The sequence below is a fragment of the Lissotriton vulgaris genome, chromosome 12 (assembly GCF_964263255.1).
Source record: "Lissotriton vulgaris chromosome 12, aLisVul1.2, whole genome shotgun sequence".
In the NCBI taxonomy this organism is placed as follows: Eukaryota; Metazoa; Chordata; class Amphibia; order Caudata; family Salamandridae; genus Lissotriton; species Lissotriton vulgaris.
In genome coordinates, this window is record NC_141700.1 from 440,705,851 (window position 1) to 440,728,249 (window position 22,399).

The 22,399-nt window shown below is 44.5% G+C and overlaps 1 protein-coding gene across 1 annotated transcript in view; it reads left to right on the forward strand.

The window, feature by feature from the left end:
- Positions 1 to 22,399, forward strand: part of DNAAF1 (dynein axonemal assembly factor 1) — a 485,669-nt gene that overhangs the window by 193,515 nt on the left and 269,755 nt on the right. Inside the window, exon 13 of the mRNA XM_086945201.1 lies at positions 16,728 to 16,819. Coding sequence (XP_086801327.1) covers positions 16,728 to 16,819 — 92 coding nt within the window. The remainder of the gene's footprint in view (positions 1 to 16,727; positions 16,820 to 22,399) is intronic.

Sequence of the window (22,399 nt, forward strand, 5' to 3'; positions counted from 1 at the left end):
ACAAATCTTCCACCTGGGAAGAGACTTTCATAGATAAAGAATCCTCAGGATATAGCTAAGGGAGCTTCCAGCAGATTGAGGGGGGAGAACAAGGCTGATCTAGGAATACGCTCAGATTGATTGAAGGGAATGTCTTTTTGCAGGTTATCCAGGACCTAGAAGAATTACTGTGCATGTTGATAATCTAATGCGGTCATAGAGTGAACCAACAACTTATATGAGATAAAGGTTTAACCTGCTTGTCTCCATTTAGCCATTTAGCTGCTTGAACTCACATAACCAAGAGAATCAACTGTGGAATTTTCTACTGAACCCTTATTTCTTTATGTTTAAAAAGACCATGAGTTATGGTGGGTACTGTACAGTTTGATTTCTCCAATTTGCTGCTCTCTTATCATAAGCTGTGAAGTAATTGCTAGAAGATTGGTGATATAAAAGTGAACCGTATTTTTCTAAGCTGGTGTAGTGTTATTTTTGAATGGATGGACGCTAGGTTGCTGTAGGGGTGTGATGCAAGCTCAACACTTTTGCCTCTAGGATTGACTGTTTTACTCTGGGCCAGGCTACCCTATGTGATCTGGAGACCCCAGGTCCAACACACCCCCATCCCACTTCTAATGAGCCGTTGATGATGGGCTATAATACCAATAATGTACTACCTTAAGGAGTATTTCTTTGCCTGTAATGCTGTGTGCTGAGGTGCTAACTGGTGTCTGGATGTCCAACTATTCTTTAGGGTTGAAGGAGCGCTCGCATTCTTTTTCTCAGTGCAGCTACGCCACTGATTTGATGGGGGCCTGCGATGCATCGAGAAAGACGTAGATGTCAGAGCATACGTGTTTGTGTAACGGGTAGGCAATAAGGGCCGGCTAGCATGGTGGTGAATTGAAGGCAGATAGCAATGTACTACCAGTGGGCATTTTAGGGTATGCCATAATGATGTTGGATCTGGGGGAAGTCTTTTGCAGTTAGCCTGCTGCCATTGTATATATTCGGTGCCCTGACAATCTGGAGAAAAGTCAGGGTTCCCAATGATCGGAGTTTGGGGGAGATACGAGTGGACAACTTCTTTGGCCACTGCACCCTGTCCCAAGTCCCCATAGTGGCTCTAAGAACAGAGGAAATGTACATTCTGGGTGGGCTGTGAAGTTTGTTCAACCAATACACCTTCCAAATATTGATGCCAGAGATTACCTGACCGATGAAACACCAGTGTTTCTCTGTGGAGAGCCGGGCCCATTCTATCAAGTACTGAAGTTGTGCAGCCTGAAAGTAATGTGTGAGGTGGGGTAACCCAAAGCCACCCTTACCCGGGGACAAATGTTCTGGTTTTTGGCTACGCAGGCTTTCTTGCCTGCCCAAATGTAATCCTCAATAAGGTGCTGCAATTTACTCAATTCCTGCGGCGGGGTTGCACAGGTAACGTCTGCATAAAATACAATATCTTACGTAGAAGAGTCATTTGGAGCGCTGTGAGGTTCGCCAGCCATAAATGAATGTAGTTTTTCCAGGACTGTAATTCCGACCACGCTTTTGAGAGAAGGATGCCATAGTTGCTTTCTGCATTCTGCGCTGGTGTGGAATTGATATGTAGGCCCAGATATACCACTTCCTGCTTAGCCATGTGAAGGATAAGAGGCTCTTAAGGGTAGGTTGGGCTGCTTTCGGGACCGTTAGGTTGAGTATCTGTGATTTATGGAAGTTGACTTTGAAACATGAGGCTTTCGCAAAGGCCTGCAGTTCACTTATATGTGGAGGCAGAGATTTGAGTGGATGTATCGGGCCTATCATCACATCGCCTGCATAGAGACCCGTTACTGTGGGGTTTCAACGAATGCCCTCTGCGAAGGTCTCATATGTAGGGCAAAAAGGAGCCATGACAAGGGGGAGTGCTGACAAGGGGCAACCTTGCTGAGTGCCACGTCCAACGCTGAAGGGCGAGGATGTCCAGCCATTACCCTGAACAGCAACTTGGGGGCCCGTATAGCTACACCAAATACAACATCTGAAACATTCACCAAGACCCACCCTTTGGAGCACCAATTGGAGGTAGGGCCAGTGTACCCAGTCAATTGCCTTCTTGGCGTCAAACGGCAACAGTAGTGCAGGCACTGGGAATTGCTGGGTCTTACTCAAGGGGCAACAAAGGCATTTGGTGTTGTCACTACAACCCCTCTCAGGTATAAACCCTGCACGGTTTGGGTACACCAGACACTGCATATAAGGAGCAAGTCAAGTCGCCAATGTGGTAGTAAAAATCTTGATATCAACATTCAATATTAAAAAAAGCCGATAGGAGGAGCGGTGCACAGGGTCCTTGCCGAGTTTGGGCAGAACCGTAACAGATAGCCATTTTCATTGTGTACGCAAGTGAGTCTGTAGTGCTAATCGAGTTGTATAGACTGGTGTGGATGGGAGCCAGTGAGAGAGTATATAGTTTATAAAAATCAATGGTATAGCAATATTTCCCGGGACATTTCCTGAGTGTGAATACAAAATAGCTGCCATCACCTCGTCCATCTGGAAGTCACGATCCAAGTGCTAAGTGTTCTAATGGACCCTGCATTAGGTATGAAGTAGCGTCTCCCTTCTCCAGCGCTTCAGCTGAATAAAGAGCAGGATAAAAGTGATCAAAGGCCTAAGTTATGTGCTCATCCTGGAATAGCCTGATGCCCTGTGGCCCGTCAATTTCAGTCACCTGTTGTCTAATGGCCTGGGCCCGTAAGCGATGTGCCACTCTGTTGCCTCCTGCATTGTATTTCTGCTTTGTACGTAAAAAGGCATATTCTACCCTATCCATGTTTAGGGCTTTAAGTTCTTTGCATGCTGTGGTGAGCTGAAGGCGTTCTTTGTGAGAGCCCAACTGTATTTGTATCTCCTCCGATTCTTTACCTGCCCCTCCAGACTGGTCCTCTTATCTCTTCTATCCTGATTAAGGTGGGCTGCTTTGGCTATTAGCCGGTCCGAATTACTGCCTTTAGAGTATCCCATAATAGTGCTATGGGCGTATCTGGTGCATTATTGGTATCCAAGAAGCTGCTAATTGCTCCCTTTATCTCTGTGACTGTCGACTTATATGTGAAGAGTTTGTGGGTAAGGCGCCAGTTATGGTGTTGAGAGGTGAGGTCTGGCAAGTGTATAGTGATACTAATTGGGGATTGGTCGGAAAGGGCATCCACCCTGATGTCGACTGCGGTAGTGGGTACCAATAATCGTGCGGTCATAAGGAAGAGATGTATCTTTGCATTTGTCTGATGAGCTTCTAAAAAGAAGGTGTTGTCCCTCTCTGTGAGATGGCATCTGCACCATACATCTGTCCATAAGTATCTTGTTGTTAATGACCCTGAAGTGTAAATGCACCAGTCTGTCCCACCCTCTGCAATGACCTGTCCAGGCTGGCGTTTGGGTACCAAATTATAGTCCCCTTCCAATCAGAACATGCGCATCAGTAGTGGCCATCATGCCTATTGTTGCTCATTCAGGCATGTAAATTAGCAAGTGTAAACGTATTTGTCTGCATGCGATGCAAAGATATAAAAGTGCACTAGGAATCTCAGCTTCTGTTTGGACCACCCTACCAGAGAAGTGTGATGCAAATAATATCGCTACCCCTGCTGTCTTCCCCATGCCTGATGAGAAGTACTGGAGATCAAACCAGCGGGACCGCATGCGCCTCCAATCTGCCTTCAGAAGATGTGTCTCTTGAAGTAAACAGATGTCACATTTGGATGCCCGTAACATAGACAAGAATGATAGACGCTTTAATGGTGCATTGAGGACCCTAACTTTATAGCTAATTATTCTAGCCATTAATCATACTGCAGGGCCAAGCATGTGTGAAGCCCACATCAAGTGTGTCCTTGATAACTCTGAGAAGGCAGAACATATAGTGCAAATGTATGTAGGCGTATCCATGTGCACAGCGCTGGATAAGGAAAGGATGAGAAAAGTAGCAAAAAGAACAACAAAAATAAGGCTATCCCTTCCTGAGATCATGAGGAGTAGTTTGAGATGAGGTCCATGTCTCGGCTGCCAGGTGCGGTATTGCATCAGTCTGCTGGGTCAGGGAGCCACACCACCTGGAGCAGTATGACCCTTTGTGGGTGAGCTGTGTTTGACCTCATGGTCTAAGTTTTAAATCTAGACAGGTCCAATCAGCCTTTCATCCTTCTATGGCCAATAAAATTAGTACTATTGAGTTGGGTAACAATAAACATCGGTTGTTCAGCACCAAGATACCCTTGGGTGAACGTGCGCTTTACAAATGCTCATGTAATATTATGCTATGTTAGATCTTAGGTGTGCTGTGGGGGGAGCATATGATAGCTGCCCCACAGGGATGTCTTATTATTTTCAGGCTCAGAGGTGGCTTCCAGATGCTGAAGTTGGCAGAGGAGGACTGCTCTCTACTTGCGACACTCCACCTTGGTAGGTTTGGTGGATGTTTTCATCATCGGTCACGTGGAGCGTCTTGAGCTCGCTTAGGAGTGAAAGGGGCTCTGCGGGTGGGGGACAGAAGGCATCTGTGGCTTGTCAATTTCCAACAATTTTTTAGCTTTCTTTAAGGTGCTCATGCACTGCATCTCTTTGTTCCAAACAAATGTAAGGCGAAACAGGTGTCCCCATGGATAGCAAATGCCCCGCTCCTGCTAAAATTTTCTGATAGGCCCCAACAGATGACAATGTTGCAAGGTGACATGGGAGGGGTCCTGATAGAGCCAGAACTTGTTGCCCTCAAAGTCAATCGCATTGCGATCTCGTACAGCTGCCATGATTGCCTCCTTCTGTTTGTAGTAGTGCAGGCAGGTCAGGATATCTTGGGGCATTCCAGGGGATTTAGCGGGTTGGTCCACCCTGTGTGTGCGGTCCAATATAATGTCTTGTTGCGAGATATCAGACACCACCTGAATGAAAAAGCCAGTGGGCAAAATCTTCCAGATTCTATCCTGCTGCTTGGAGAGGGACTCCTTTAATTCCTATGTAGGCCCACCAAGACCTATTTGCAAAGTCCTCCAATTAATAGTGCAGCTCCGCATTTCTATCCTGTAACTTGAGCAGTTCATGACAATATGTGTTCAGTTCTTATCCACGGGAGTCACCATTATATTCAAATGTGCTGACCTTCCCACCCAGTTCACCCAGCTCTCTCTTAAGGCCTTTGATGTCCACTGCCATTTCCTGTTTAATGGTAGCAATATCTGCTTGTAGAGTGACGAAAAGAGTCTCTAAGAAGGCCCGGATGACCAGCACTTCCTCACCCATGTTGACCGAGTTGGTGCCATCTACCATGGACGATGCTGAAGGAGAGACCTTCCTGTGGTGTTCTGGCCTTTTGCCCGTGGTCTTAGTGAATAGACCCTTGATGGAGTTGTCCTTCTTGTTGGAATGTGAGGCTGCCATGGTGACTCAGACAGGCTATAAGAGGGCCAAACATGTAGCATTGATCGGAGAAGGGCCTCAGCTCTCTAGGTAATGAAAATCCCAACAGTTAGAGGTTAAGTATTCGCCATACCTCACCCAGAAGCACCCCCACGAGGTCCACCACAAGTGGAGGGGCAATTCCACTGTCAAGGTGATGAAGAAGGTTGCCAGAAGTCAGGGAGTCCAGATGGCATTGGATAGGGGTACAGCACCACTAGGCCTAGATGAGTCAGATGTCTCAATCAGCAGATTTACTCCCTTGAGTAACTGGGCATTTGCTCCCCCAATGTGGGCAATCACAGCAGCCAGCAGGGCCCCCGTATTACAGATGCACAATGAGGGCGAACCTCTAGCGTGGAGTGATGCCGCAGATTATACCAAGGGAGAGAGGCGAAGCGTGCATGGCGGGTGTATGGAAGATCCGTTCAGCAGCACAAGGAGAGAGCTCAGGCTGCATATTGTAGTGCCTTCGATGTGGAGGGAATAGGGATATCCCCGGCTTAGCTTCCAGTTTCAGGCCACGCTGGCCATCATAGTCCCATCGGGCCCCAAACACTGCTGGTCACGTAGGGGGCCAGGGGAGGACACAAAGTCACCGATGCGGGTCAGCTCTGGGTCCCATGCCGCTCAAGGATGGCATGCAGCAGAGAGCACACAGGTGCAACCGGCTAAAGCTTGTGGGTGGCCCAATCTGTCCATGCCACCCGCATCAGGAATCAGGCCCAACCTGCAACTGGGCTTCATGGAAGTCTGGGCTTCAGGGCGCACTTGTTGGTCATGCCTAAGGCCGCACCACTGTCCCACTAGGTCAGGTGCTCTGCCTGCTCGCTGTAAGCATGAAGCATGGGTCATGGAGATTCTGGCCATCCGTCCCCTGCAGGCATGCCTTTTTTGTACTCACTGACGCTACTAAGGAGTGTTAGGGCTACTCCGTCCGCTCAATCATGCCTCCCACTTCGGATGGGAGCATAGCGGGGCTTGCTGTAGTCATCTTGCAAATATGCAAATCGAGTCTCAGGGCAGCTAGGGTTTCAAAACAGTGAGGAATCGGTCCAGGTCTGTCTGGAAATCATTCCTCACTATCCTGACCGTCTTCTGTAGGGCTATGGATGTTGGAGGAAGCTCAGGGCACCCTGCTGCTCCGTTAAAAGTGAGGTGGGCGGTGGAGCTCCATAAGCTTGCTACCACTCAGGCATCATCTTGGACCATTTCTTCAATTTTCAACAGGTTTTCTAGAGGAGACAAATCTATATTATCAATATTCCTTTTCTTAAGCCTAGAGAAGTATGAATTATTGAGCACCTCAGAAGGACTAGTGTCAGGAGAGTATACATTTTGGTAGTAGTTTGCAAAGCAAGCAGCAATATCAGAATATTTTCTCGCCCAAGTAATTCACAAAAGATTTTACAACTGATTTCCCCTCTTGCACTTCAGATAGTTTGCCATTAAAGAACCAGCTCTGTTCCTCCCACCATAATACCTAGCATTAATTTTAAAAAGACACCCACAAGCTTTTTCAGTAGTTTATTTGCTAAACTGTATTTTAGTTGCTATCAAAGGATCCAGATCAGCTATACTTTGTTTGAAGTACATTATTTATGTTCTAATCTTTTAATGTTGTCAAGAATCAGGTGCAGATTGTTTTTTGGCATGTTCATTTGAAAGGAAACATAACTAATTATAAAACCTCTGGAGACTGCTTTAAAGGCACCACAGTCAAAGTGGAAAAGAGTGTCCCCTGTATTATTATTATCAAAATATTCTTTAACAAAGTTTTTGTAGACGTTAATGAAAGTCTTATATGAAAGTAGGGAATTATTACATCTCGACTGAGATTTACTGCTATTTCTCTGCACGATATCTAAGTCTGTCCGAACCGGGGTGTGGTTAAAAATCAGAATTGAGCTAATTTCCAAATTACCCATAGGTTGAACCATACCTTTACTTAAAAATAAATAGTCAATTCTAGTTTGAGCATTGTGAGTGGCCATGTAAAAATAGAACTCTTAAAGATGTTGGGTAAACAAACTCCGGGATTCAGAGAGGAAGCTCTGCGAAATGGTATTGAAAATGCCTTATATGCTCTATTAGACATACCTCAGCGGAATTTCTTCCTATGAAGAAAGGGTTCCATAAATTGATTACGATCCCCACCTAGTAGGGAATTATCACCAGAATGTTCAAGTATTTTCTGTGAAATAAGTTTCCAAAAAAGTAGATCCGGATGAATAGGGCCATATACATTTACTATTGAAAGGATATAATCCTCCTTTTTGAGTTTAACCAAAATCCAGTGTTCCTCAGAATCATTTCTTGTGACAAAGTATAGCAATACTTTTCTCATTAGAGATAAAGGAGGAGAAAAGTGCTTAACTGACCCATTGTTTCATATGTTTTACAACCTGAATATCAGAAAGATGTGTTTCTTGTAATAAAACTATTTGACTCTTGAGTCAAGCCAAATTGACAAGACTCTTTGCCTCTTAATAGGGGTATAAACCCTTTCCATTCCACAAAGCAAATCTAAGATTCTTTACAAACAATAAGATTGTACAAAATTGGCTTAATAAACTCATATTATGTAACACTTCTAGAAAAAAATGAAGAAGAAAGAAAAACAGAAAGGAATGATTGGAAAGAAAGAAAACAAGAAGTGGGGCAAAATCCCCAACAAACTGACAAAGACATGACTGATGACAAAGGGAAAAAGAAAATTCCTCAGTCATAGTGGACACAATATGGATATGAACTGAAACACCCCGAAGTATGTGAGAGCGGTGGCACACCTAAATGTGGACGTTCAGATCATGATTCTAACGGATGGAAAAGGAAAGAGAAAATATATATGCCAGAGTTTCTAATTTAAAAGAAAAAAATACACATAAGGAAGCACAAGGAAAACGGGTGACACACAGTTCAATATTGAACGGTTGAAATATAGAAAAACAACATAATGGCAGTTTTACAAAAGTCTCCTGGATTTACCAATAATGACATAAGGATAGGTCAAAAATGAACTGGCAGACACACAACAAGAGGAGGAGGACACAGAACAAGGAACTATACAACAATCCAGTCTGAAATATAAAAAATATATTTTTAAAAACAACGAGACACCGATTATGAATATCCATGCAATCACTCAATACCAGGAAAGAAGAAACATGTTACATACAATTTGACTGTCCTTAAGCAGATATTAAAACATAAAAATTATGAAGTACCAGAAGAACTCAATGCCATATCTTCAGGTATGTGAGGTCTGATAAAATCATTGAGTTTGCCAGGGTCAATAATTGTAAAAGTCTCATCTTTGTTTGTGACCTTGAAAAAACAAGGATGAACTAAACCATATCTAGCATTCATAGATTTGAGTTGCGGGCAAAAGGCAAGAAGCTGTTTCCTTCTCAGTGCTGTAGTGTTGGAGACACCTTGAGAAAATAAACTTTCTTCTCTTCCCAGAACAATTCTCAAATTCTCTTTTAGCTGTTGAAAGAACATCCATCAATTCTGTAAAATGCAGGCAGAGAATGATGATGCCCCTAGGCCTTCTGCCAGATGAAGAAGAGGTCTTAGGGCCCAAGTGATGAGCTTTTTTGATGCTGAGTGCATCACAATCTCCAAGGTGAACAATTGAGGGAATAGCCTTTTGTAAAAATGAGATCATGTTGCAACCTTCAGATCCCTCTGTTATACCATAGTGACAAAGATTATTTCTCCTGTTTCTGTTTTTCTAAATCCTCTGTTGTTTTTTAAAGTTGTTACATTTCTTTAAACATATGGAAGACATCCGGTATGGCGACTTCAACATCACTCACTATCCGTTCAATGGCAATGTAACAGGAAGTGTGATGTGACCCAGACCTGCGTGCTTTAAGTATAAAGATTTATTGGTTGTATCACACAACTGGTATATCAAAGCGCCAGATATCTTCCTTAAAGTTCTGCCTTAACGTGGCTATCACTTTCCATGAATCCTGTCCATCTCTACAGTGGATAGACTAAACCCTTTGGGAAACAGAAGAGGAAGGCCTTAAATAACTAGTCAGGCTATAAATTGTGAACCCTCCACCACAGTCACTTTTTTAGGTCGAGCATCCAAGAGACCTATTGTAATTTCTCTTGTGGCTTAAAACCATCCCCCTGCTCTTGGTTTGTTTGTTTCAGTGCCCTTTAAAAATCCTTGCTTGCTAATGTCCAGTCCTGCCTCTTTGTCCCTCCTTTTTTTCTCTTCTGTTCCTCCCAGCAGCAGGAACTAAATACTGACTCATTATGCAATGGTTCTTCATTTGTTCTTTGAGGGGCTATTTCTTTTCTTAGTTTCCTTCTCTGTTACTGTTTGCCTGTGTTCAGCTTTGGTGACATAGCTCTTTAGCTTTTACTATTGAATTTCCCCCTCCCACCTTCTCTTAATGCTACAGTTGGGTCAGTGCTACCTCCCACGCAGTGCCTCCCGCTCCATTGGTTGTAATTTTTTTACCTTTTTGCAATTTTCCATGTTGATCGGCAGTTGAGCTTTTGTTTGGTAGGATATGATTGTGATTGGGCTTCTTTTTACGGGTGGTGGGCTTGTTTTGTTTCCCTTTACTCAATTTAGTAATATGCAAAACACCATCTATACGCTTAAACAAAAAAACTGTCATATCTTAAAATATGATTTTTTACAGAAAGCACGCACCCTCATAGCTAGACCTTTCCTGTGTGGCACCTGATACCCATCACATGCTCTCTGGGTGTGCCCATCCAGAGGAGAGGCATGCACATATTAATGAAACAATTGTTGGTCGTGTTGACAAGTAACACTGGAACTGTTTATATTTCACCTCATATGTATTTAACCCTCACATGGCAGACTGGTTGCACCCCATTCACTTTCAGTTTCTAGCATATAATTAATCTAGGATGGGGAGTCTGTTTTCAGTTTCTATCATTCTAAACATGGAGCGTAACCTTGCGTTGCATAACATCACCTACCATCCACATTTTCATTCACCACAAGGCTGAGTTCACGCGTCCTGTGTCAGGATTTGTTCATTGTTTAATAAATGTGGGTGATTTATTCTTTAACCCAAATTTTTTTCATTTTTGGCATGTTCTAATTACCTGCACAAATCTTTGCTGGTCTAGTCGGTGTCTGACCCGGTCCACTACCGCGGTAAGCACAAGGCTTTTGAGGTTCAGGAAAGTGTGCACTGGCACAAGGGGGGTTGGACAGTTAGGGATGTAGCATTGTAGAGAAGTGGATGACCATAGACAAAAACCCAGCCCCATGGGTCCCCGGCAACAGGACTAACTCTTTCCGTACTTTGCCGCCCTTCATGTACTTTTCCTCTTTCATGCCTGGTACCCCCCTCCATTTACACATATTAAATTCCCACGGAGAAGCTCATATTTACTGAATTTCCCCTCTGTTTGTAGTCTGTTCTGCGTATCTATAAATGGATTTGTTACTCTGTAGTACAATTGATGTATAATTGGATATGTATTTTTGTTTTGAGGAATACAATGCATATGCACCTCTCTCTCCGCCTTGTCGCAAACTGGCCCTTCATGATTTGTTTCTTTTTTTTGACGTGAGTGATTCACTGAAACGAATGCTGTAATCCTATCTCCTTTTCAAAGACCATATCAGAGCTTCGGTCATGTCTTGCTCAATATCCAGATTGGGGCTTATCCACTCTATCTGGTTTTTAAACAATGTATGTAACCAGCCATCCACTCAGTTACACCAACAGACGTTATTGTCCGCAAAGACCTTATCATGTAGGGTTTTCAGTGATCCTTTTTTTTAACGTTTTATACACTGCATCAGTGTAATTGTTGTTTAAGGTGTTGCTTTTAAGTCTGTGTAATGAATGAACATCTCTACCCTTTCCACACTGTAGCATGTGAAAATGTCTGCAAAAGGTAACAATGACTGCTAAAGTGTGTGCTATGTCCGTAAATCCACTACTAAGGCGCTGCAGGTTTTATTTTTGCAGAGGCACCAGGCCACAAATGCAGCGCTCCTGTTTCATCTTTGTTTTATTAAGCAAAAACAGTCTCACCATATAGCTCTTCAAAAACAAACCCGCTTTCGCTTCTTTCACGAGACCGAAGGGGCCATGATATATCTTAAGTGAGCAGTGCATGTGTTTTTAAAACACACTAGACCTTTGTTAACGTATGCACAGTATACAAAAGTTGCCTGCGGCTGTACTAACTCTTTCTAAAGTACAAGTTCTGAAAATAAAAAAGCACAATTCTGTATTGGTATAGGGAAAAAAAGATGTATTCATTTTTTAGTGCTTTACATTATTGCTGTTCTTGTATTTCTTTCCCAAACACTATACCATGTTTAATTTTCCTTATGCTTTCATTATCCTACATTGAAGTCAACCCTAAAACACTTTGCCAGCACTTAAGTACACTGATAGTCTAGGGGTTGCGAGAGTGGTGGTATATAAGTGCTCTCAGTTATCCTATTTTACCAAAAACTTTAATAACTAATATAATTAATAACATGCTGCATAGGTAAACATTATAAGGTTCCAAAGGTGAGACCTATTGCGTTGCAAATGCTTGTTTATTTAGTTGAAAGGGCCAACAGCCTGAACCCAATACCAAGGGATAGTTCGTGTTAGCCTCTGTGTGGAGAAGGAACCAGCAAAACCAATTCACACTGAGCAAACATCACCGTCAAGTGGTACATACTGTCAAGTAATGTTAGCGTGAACAAAACAAAACAAACGTGCAGATGTGAATGCAGGTCCTTTCTTTGCAGTCACCTGTGTTGATAAAACAAATAGAACACTCTGGTCCCTGACAAGCATGACGGGTGCTCCCCACAAGAACTGTTACAGTCCCACTTAGTAACCCCATGCCACCACTCTCCAAACCAGTGCATGTGCTCCCTCTTGGGTCACTTGCCTAAGGCCTCGTCCATCTTGCCCTTCCCCGGGGTACTGGAAATGCCGTCCTCTCCTTGAAGGCTCTCAGGCTTCTTCAGGGTCGCCACCGACTCTCATCTCCAGGAGGTCCACCACTGCTGCTCGCGCTTCCTTCTCCATTGCACCCCTCCAGCTGTTATCCTTGGGCCTTCCTGCTTTTCTCTAATGTTGAAAAGATTTCCCCGGTCTCCTAGTAGTCCTCCGAACCTCCCTCCTTCCTCCAGTGGCACTTCCTCCTGTCATCCTCTGTTGAGCACCCCATTTGCCGTCGCAGTCTGCCTTTTTGACGGCGGTGATGAATAAGGGGACGTGGCCTGTGTAACTTCTAGAATGCTAGTAACAGTTTATGGCATGCCCCCGGGGTCAACTACCCTTGTGTCTCCAACATCCAGGCCACAGGCAGATATTCTCTTATGGTGAAAATATAATTTCCCCTCAATTCTTTGAAGAGCTACATTAGTTTCAACAACAAGAGGTTTCAGAGCTTTAATCTCTTCCATGAGATCTTCCAAGGTAAATAGGGAAGGTGATTTTTTAGAGAGGGTTGACATTCTTTTTGGGCCTTTTAATAGAGGTAGAGGCGTTGGGCTTATTCGAAGCAGCCCCTGAAACTTGAGAAGAAGCAGAGCACCTATATGAAAATTCACCTTCCTCTTCCAGTGTGGCCCCAAGAGAGATGTTATCAATATCCTTCTGGTGCCTTTTAGTCTTGATAAGGGACGGAGACTTGCAGTAAAAAGAAGTAGGTTTAGTGCCAGCTCTCTCCCTTTGCAATCTCCCCATACAGTCACAGGAAAGAATAGCTTGTGTCAAACCTCTCAAGTAATATCAAGTTAATAGCAATGCCAAAAAGATTCAAGGTAAGGGCTCTCTACCTGGACTTGATAACCAATGCCAATGAAAGAGACAGGATCCTTTGATGGAGTGGTATCCAGCAACATATAGGGACATGAATGACTTTGCAATCTAGAAATAAAACTGCAGCAAGGTAGGCAAAAATATTCCTCAAACTGGTGCCAGGTAAGGGAAGGAGCCAATAACCCCACACCCTAGCGGAACAATTAATATAGAGCACTAAAGAGCGTGCATGTCAAGGCAGGAACTTAAGTAAAATCACACCATTCCAGGAGCTTCATTGAAGAGAGGCAGAACAGTATTTGTTTCAAAAACAGTGCTGGGTCCTTAGCTTATACAGAATCCTGGGGGAAAAAAATAAACAAGCTGCAAGAATTTTTTTCCCATGCTTCAATTTGCTTCATCCAAAAAAATGCTGCATACATATATGTTCTTGTAATTTTGAGAATTATTTCAGTGTGTTCCTGGTAATAAAAGCCTCCTCATTTTTTAGGAAAAGAGTTTTACATCCATTTCAGAAAGGCTTTCAAATGTTTTGCTTAATTAGCAGATGCATTGACTTGAAAGGCAGAGCAGCATTATTTAACTTCATTATTATACCTCTTCTTCTATACACAAAATGTAATCTGTGTTAAAGAAGCCTTTCAAGGCAATAGAGATAAAGTGAGAGGCGAAAAGCTCGTAAATCACCTCAGCCCTTCTTCCAAAACATGCCAGGTATGGCACACTCATAACAAGAAACATGTAGCTTCCCCACAGGCGTATTTCACATTTCTGTAGAATAGATAAACTTGCGCATCCTTCAATCTGTCACCACATGCTTCTTTAAATTATTAAATCATAAATCTCCTCAGCAGGTCTTGAAAAGCTGACTGGAGCAAGGTGCAGGTGCTTTTCAAAACAAACACATCCCATATCTTCATAGATGTCAGATAATAGGATGGAAAATAATGTTTTTCTTTGAGGAAACTGCTGCCACTATTTGACTTATTATCTTGTTCTTTTTTCTGCAGTCACAGATCATCTTAATGCCACTTTAGTCCAAAGGTCCTCTCCCTCACAACTGGAGCCTCACTAAGCCGTGCCCACCACTCTGCGCTCCCTTCAGGTCATACTTTGATTCACAATTTTTCTCTGTGTTAGAATTTAATAAGCTTATTTTACGTGTTGCAGACAGGCTGCCAAAATGCTATGGTGGCGAATGCTCCACCTGCCAAATTAGCGTTATTCATCCTCGGATGGCACATTTTGGCCCAAAGAGCTCCTGCTGGCAAGGCAGGATCATTTTTGATGAAAATGTAGTGATGGCTGGGATGTCTTGTGGTGGCCTGTTTTGATTTTATTTTGGTTTCAGATGTAAACCACCAAAGTGATGGTTAGTTTCTAAAAACAAAAGGCAAATCTCCTTGGTGCACTAGAGTTTTCTCCTTACACATGAGTAACATTTTTTCCCTATTTGCAACCTCTGTTTCCTTTATGGAAGTCGTAACTCGTAAGCTGATAAAAGCAGCGGCAGAAATCCCGCCCTACTAAGGCCTGCCCTAAAGCGAGCCTTTGTATTATGCTTTTCTGGCAGCCCTGTGATGGGGTGGGGTAGGGGGGTCATGGCCAATGGGTTTTTGCCAGTGCAAGCATGAAGAACTGCTCTGCAGGTTACAGCTCTGATGATGTGAGATCTGTGTCATCTGCAATCTGTGTCCAATGCATAAGACTATAAAAGACATGTAATCTAATTGATGGCTTGGCTGTCTGAAACTGACTCTGTTGAATAGATCTAATACGTAACATTATTAATATGTCATAAATCCTAGTCCCTACAGACACTATAACCTGAATAGCTGCTCTAGGGCCTAAACTCACAACATACCTGAAATCTGTAGTTTGCTACTAGACCTTAAAACATATGTATAACCCATGCAACAGAGGCAATGTGGAAACTGTTGGAGAAGGTTTAACAGGTTCAGTACTCTGCCTGCAAAACAACTAATCTACGGCTGGAAAGTAATGTGCACCTATCCCAGCACCATGAGTAAAATCCTTGGGATCCTGAGTGCAGAACAATGTCATGCTATTTCTCCTCACAATAGATTACTGAGTTCTCTTGCAGAGGATTTCCATGTATAGTCATAAGTACTTGAAAAGTCCCGCCCACGTGCCGGGCCCCCGGAGCACTTCTTTAAATATATCTTCTTAAGTGGATATTTTTTCGCCTTTTTTCAGGAAGTCCTGTAAAGACACTTAAGAGATAGAAAAGACAATAATGCAGCTTAACTAAATAGGCTACAAAGGCCACAACTTCATCTTGAAGTGAAAAAGATGCCATCATTTTATGTTTTGTGTAATGTTTAATGGTGTTTAACACCCAGAAAAACCCCACTTCACAAAAACACCTTTTTCATGATAGAGATGAAAGGATGGGACAGAGAAGCCCCCAGAGGCTGCCATTATATGTCTTACACTAGAGGCTGTGCCTTTAAGAAAACTCAGAGACCACCAGTATCCCATGATGCACAGTCAGTGGCAGTTACTTCAGTTCTTTTTTTCCGGCTGCTTCTAACAGGACCCTGGAGCATTGCCCTCAATCAATTTTTTTTTTCATCAAAAATCTTTTCAGAAATGTAACTCTTAGTGTTTCACTCAACGTTTTTGGTCCTTCTCTACCTTTTCCTATCATTTTCTGACAGAAATTACCACAGTTTATTAAAAAAAATGCCATCCCTTTTTGATGTGTCCAGACTGTGGAAGGAAGAAGGCCAAATCTGATACTCATAGAGAATGTATTATTTGTCTAACTGCTACTCACGTTTCCTGACTCCTGTTCCGCCTGCAAAATATTTTCCAAGCGTACTCTGCGTGACAGGGAGAGCATTCACCTTCAGGGAGCAGAAGAACGAAGAAAACAGCAGTTCCAGTCATCAGGTGGGGCTTCAGGTTGAGGAGAGGGTCAGTCCTCTACCAGGGCCCTATCTTCAGCCTCTGGGGGGCTCCCTAGTGGAAGACAGGCTGAAAATCAGCGTCGTTCTCGGTCGAAGACCACGACGTCGAGAGGAGCAGCAGCAACTTCTCTTTCTTTATGCAATTCTTAATCATGATTGAAATAAGGAGACTCATATTGCAGCCTTTAAAACCTTCATGTTTATCAGCTTCAGAAATGTTCGTATTGTATCCCCTTTACTTATGTAAAATTTAAAATGTATAAGGTTTATGCAAGAAAGGTCTTACTATCAAAAGTGTATCATAAAAACTGAATTCTGACTCTGCCGTTGCCTCACTTCCTTGGGAAAACGAAACCCCTTGTACAGGTTGCATAGTTTGCATTCTTATCCATACATTTTATGATTTTGACTCCTGTTGTTTGAAAAGATATAAGGACAGTAACCTCATTTACATTTGCTTGCTCAGTTGTGTGCATTGTAAATAGCACAGATTTGTATATCTTACTTTCTTATTTAGTAAGTTGTCATGGTATTGTTACGCATATTTAAATTTAATAAGACTCAACAAAGATTATTCATATTTCAGGATGACAAAAAAATTTCTACGTGACCACTGCAAACAGCACAAACTGTATTGCACGCCATACTTGAATGACACACTCTACCTTCACTATAAAGGTAAGTCTGTTTTCCTGCGGAGAGCTTGTTGAATGATTGTCTATGACGCCAATGTGTAGGTATCTACTTCTGTAACCTATGCTACCCAGCTCATATCTACAGTCAGATAATTGTTGAAAATCTACCTAAAAACAATAATAATACTTTTTTTAGCATAAGGGCATATTGTGTGTAACCTTCTTCTATATGGAGTTTTGATAATCTAGTGAATTTACATAAAAATCTACAGAATGTATTGTAGCAATATATGCATATGCATATGATATTTCCATTGCGCAAACCTAGCCAAAAGGCAGCGGATTTCTGTACACGGTCAAAGTCAACAAGTAATATGAGTGGAAGCTGGGTTGTGGTTGGTAAATGCATTGTGGTGTAGTGGTTTTTTAAAGAGGTGAGACTTCAACTCTTTCCTAAATTAGAGCAGCATTGGGGTGGTCTTCATGGATAATGGGATGTTGTTCCAGATCCTAGGTGCATAGATGTCAAAAACCAGGTTTCTTGTTTTTTCTTTTTTACACTTCTTGGTCTGCAGTCTGATGCTGCCCTGGCTGCGATTGTGCCAAGAACCATCAGGGATTAAGAGTTTGTCTGCAAGATAAGGGGGGCTGGCCATGGTAGCTTTTTAAATGATACAGCTGGTTTTGAAGATAGTGTGGGCCAGCAATCGAAGCCAATAGAGTTCCATCAGGATGGGGTGATTTGATCATATTTCCTCAGGCCCTGGATGAGGTGGTCTGCAGCACGTAGAATGACCCTAGGGAGTGCCAGCAAGGACTCTGGATGGCCATGAAGTAGGACTTCTGATGGATACATCTGCCAGTGGATTCTTCACCTTGTGAATATCCCCTGCGCCAGCAGCATTCGGAAATTTTTGTAGCTCTCTATGCCAACGAGGACGAGGATGACGTCACAGAGGCACGGCTCCGCTCGCGACCTCGCTGACTTCACCGGAGCCATAAGAGAGCCTACTTGGCGTGATGACGTCAGTTTCCTTTTTTCCGCACAGTCGACGGTAACGTTTTTTTGGGACTCTCCGTAGTTGTATTGCTACTTTGTGTATTCTGGCTTGTATCCTGCTCTCTTTTGTTTCTCTTTTTTAAAGATGTAATCGAGGAAGTCAGAATTCAAGCCCTGCAGAGAGTGCGGTGGGCATATGTCCATACCAGATCCTCCCGACGATTGTGTTTGGAGTTTGTCATCGGACCATGATGTCGAGGGTTGCGCTTGCTGCAGGAAAATGAACCCGAAGGCTCTGAAAGAAAGGAAGCCAAGCTGTTCATGGCAAAGATGCGAAAGGAGAAGAGGGGCCGGAGGAGATCGAGGTCGAGATCCAGGTCAAGGTCGGGCTCGAAGTCATCGTCGGGTCATGCTTCAAAACCCAAGAAGCACAAGAAGAAGAAGAGACATGGCTCTCGACGCCGTTCGGATAAGGAAGAGGCTCAGAGGTCGCCCACGTCACACCATCGACATCATCAGGACTATGTATCTCCTTCTCCAGAGAGGGTGACTTCTCCTGTGGCTTCACTGGCGCAGTCGACATCGCTGATTCCTTCTCCATCTCAGAGAAATTCTCCGGCTCCGGTTGAAGAGGTACCAGTACCTGAAGAGCCGTCGACTCCAATGGATCCACCATGGGCGCCGGCAGGCCCGAGTCCGGTGATGCCTATGCCTAAGCGTATTCCAGGCGAGTACCCTCCTTTTCCTGGACCAGAGCAAGACCCATCGCATTATCTTAATGCTATGTATGGTGTCATTGCGCAGGCAATGTACCCCTCTGGTGCACCTTCGGGTCCCATGGGCCCTATGGCGTTTAATTTGTGAGTTCCTTAAGCCTATGCTCAGGCTCCCTTTATGTCTTTTCTTCCTGCAGCTCCGTCCTGGCATTTCCCGGCGCCGAGGACGTCGACGCCGATACCACCATCTCTGGCGCCGTCAGCTCGACCTCGTTTGACTTCGTTTGTGCCCCCGGATCCGTGTTTGACGCCGAATCCATTGGTGCCGTGTACGACTCCATTGGCGCCGGCCCCGAGGATAAGGTCCAGGCGGGATGCACAAAGGTTATTGGAAGAACAGCAATATATGGATGATGAGATGGAGGAAGGTGAGCTTCAGGAGTCAAAAGGCTTATTGGAAGACTTAAGAGTGGCAAGTGGACTGGATATCTCACCAGAATAGAAACTCTCTCCTCCTTCGGAGGTTCCCTCTAAGAATGTGGCTCCCTACCACACTGTGATAAGGAAGACAGCTGATCTTTTAGATCTTCAGCTCCCGGCAGCGGAATTCAAATCCAATATTCTAACAGAGGTTCTCCATTCTCCTTCTGCTATAATAGAACCTTTGTTACCATTCAATGATGCCATCACTGAACAGGTTATGGAGGTTTGACATAAGCCCTTTTCGGCTCCTGCAGTCTCAAGATCTGTTGCCAGGAGATACAGGGCGGCTCCAGGAGATCCGGAGTTTCTTACTTCACTTCCTTCACCTGAGAGCCTAGTTATTCAAGCTGCCTGTTTAAAGAAATCGGCTGGCGCTTTTCCACAAGTTCCGGGTGGCAGAGAGTCGCAAAGACTGGATCAGGCTGCTAAAAAGGTGTTTTCTTCGGCGTCTATGGCCCTAAAGTCCACGAATGCTACCTGTCTTTTGGGCCGGTACATTCATGCCTTAATGGATTCTGCTAAACTGCTAGCCCCCAGGTTTTCGGAGGAGGACAGGAATAATTTTGATGAGGTCTTGTCTGACATGAAGGCTGCCACATGACAGGTGATCCAGAGTGGTCTTGATCCTGCGGACTCTGTAGCCAGAAAAATTGGTTCTTCATTTGCATCGAGAAGGAGTGCCTGGCTTAAGTCGTCAGAGTTTTCTCAGGATGTCCAGGTGACTCTTTTGAACCTCCCTCTTGATGGTTCTGGACTTTTTGGGAAAAAGGCAGATGCAGCTTTAGAAAGATTTAAGGACAGCAAGGCTACGGCCAAGTCCAGGGGTCTGCAGACACAGCCTAGGGGTTCCTCTTATAGAAAGTACAGAGGCTTTGGGAGGTCGTCCTTTCAGACCTACAAACAGCCTCAGCAGCAGCAGCAGAACAACCTATATAAGTCCTATAGGGGCAGGAACAGAGGTCGCCCACGAGGTCGTCAGCCCACCTCCTCCTCCTCCTCCTCTACCTCTCCCCCTCTTACCACAGCAAAGCAGCCCTAGATCCACCATTGTGGATCATGTTGGTCCTGTGGTGGGTCGGCTTACTCATTTTCTGCAAGATTTGGAATCGATTACTACAGACCTTTGGGTTCTCAATCTTGTGGAGAATGGGTATGCCCTTCCCTTTCGGGAATTCCCTCCAAATTACCCTCCTTGCCAAGGGTCTCGTTCAGAAGACCACCTTCTTCTTCTACAGGAGGAAGTCCTAGCTTTACAAAAAAAAGGTGCGATAGAGGTGGTGCCAGAGCGGGAAAGGGGTCAGGGATGCTACTTCCGGTATTTCCTGATACCCAGGAAGTATGGCAGGTTACGTCCATTCCTGGATCTCAGGATCTTGAATCTTTTTCAGAAGCAAGAAAAGTTCAAGATGCTAACCCTAGTGCAGGTTCTTCAAGCGCTGCAGCAAGAGGACTGGATGGTGTTGATCGACTTGCAGGATGCGTATTTTCATATCCCGATCCTGATGTCGCACAGTAAGTATCTCAGTTTCACGGTGGGGTCACAGCAGTATCAGTTTGTGGTTCTCCCGTTTGGACCTACTACTGCACCTCGAGACTTCACCAAGGTGATGGCAGTGGTGGCAGCCCATCTCAGAAGATCGGGGATTCCAGTTTTCCCCTATCTGGACGACTGGTTGCTCAAAGCAGAGTCGCCAGAGAAGGTGCTTCATCATCTGCAAGTGACATCTCAGCACAACCTTTTCATAGAGGGGCGGTACTGGACACTACTGTCTGTTGAGCATTCCCTCCTCCGCAAAGGATTCTCAACATTCAGTAAATTGTTCCTTTGTTTTACAATGGAGCGGTCGTTCCAGTCCTGAAGGTCCTTTGCCGGCTCGGTCTGTTTGCTTCCTGCATTCTGTTGGTCAATCATGTACGCTGGCACATGAGGGCCTAGTGGTGCCTTCGCAGGTAGTGGATTCAGCACAACGGAGATCCCAGGGAGTCTGTGAGGATCTTCAGAGAATCTGCGGCGGATCTATCTTGGTGGAGTGTGGAAGGCAATCTGTCTCAAGGAAAGCCCTTCCATCTACCTCCATCTGTGGCCACAGTGATAACGGATGCATCCACCTTAGGGTGAGGTGCTCATCTGGGGGACCTGGAAATCAAGGGTCTTTGGTCTCCAGGGGAAAGGTTGCTTCACATCAACCTTCTGGAGTTACGGGCAATACGTTTGGCGCTCAAGGCCTTTCTCCCTTCCCTTCGCGGTCAGTCGGTTCAAGTCCTAACGGACAACACTACCGAGTTGTGGTATGTCAACAAACAGGGAGGAGTAGGGTTGCATTGTCTTTGCAGAGAGGCTCTTCGTCTCAGGTCCTGGGTTCAGGACCATCAGATTTGTCTGATGGCAAGTCATCTCTCCGGAGTTCTAAACGTGCGTGCAGACAGTCTCAGTCGGCAGTTCTCAGCCGACCAGTAGTGGAGGCTTCATCCGGAGGTGGTTCGTCACATCTGGGGAACAGTGGGGAACTCCTCAGGTGGACCTGTTTGCCACCCATGAGAGCGCTCACTGCCTGTCATTCTGCAGTCTCCAGTATCCGATGCTGGGAGTTTTGCGGGACGCGTTTCAGTTGAGTTGGAACTCACAACTACTTTACGCGTTTCCTCCCATACCCTTGATTCCTCGAGTTCTGAGGAAGATTCGTCAAGACCGGGCCCAAGTCATATTGATCGCCCCGGATTGGCCAAGAAGGGTGTGGTATACAGATCTTCTCCACCTCTCCTCGTGCCCTCCGCTCAGTCTCCCTCTCAGGTCAGACCTCCTCTCGCAGTCGCAGGATCTACACCCCAACCTCCAGACCTTACAACTTCATGCCTGGAGATTGAACAGGGCAACCTGAATTCTTTTTCTCTTCCTTTTGACGTGGTTGACGTTATTTTATTTGCCAGACGTCTCTCCACCAAGTCTATTTATTCATATAGGTGGTCCAAATTTGTTCATTGGTGTGGGCAAAAGTCTATTGACCCTTTAAGGGCTCACTTATCTGACATTCTTCAGTTTGCTCTGTCTCTGGCCCAGCAGTGTTTTGCTGTAGCTACTGTGAAGGGCTATTTATCGGCTTTGTCGGCGTTCCTTTGTTTGCCCGGCCAGCCATCCTTGTTTAAATCACCCATTATGTTACGGTTTATTAAGGGCCTTACCAACAAATATCCGCCTACTCCTTTTATTGTGCCTCAATGGGACTTAAATCTTGTCTTAACCTATTTGATGGGTTCTCCCTTCGAGCCCTTACACAAGTGTCCCTTGAGGTTATTGTTGTTAAAAACTGTATTTCTTGTTGCCATTACCTCTGCAAGGAGGGTAAGTGAGCTTCAAGCTCTGAGTTCAAAACCCCCATTCTTGACTATTCATGCTGATAGAATGATTCTCAGGACCAGGGCTGCT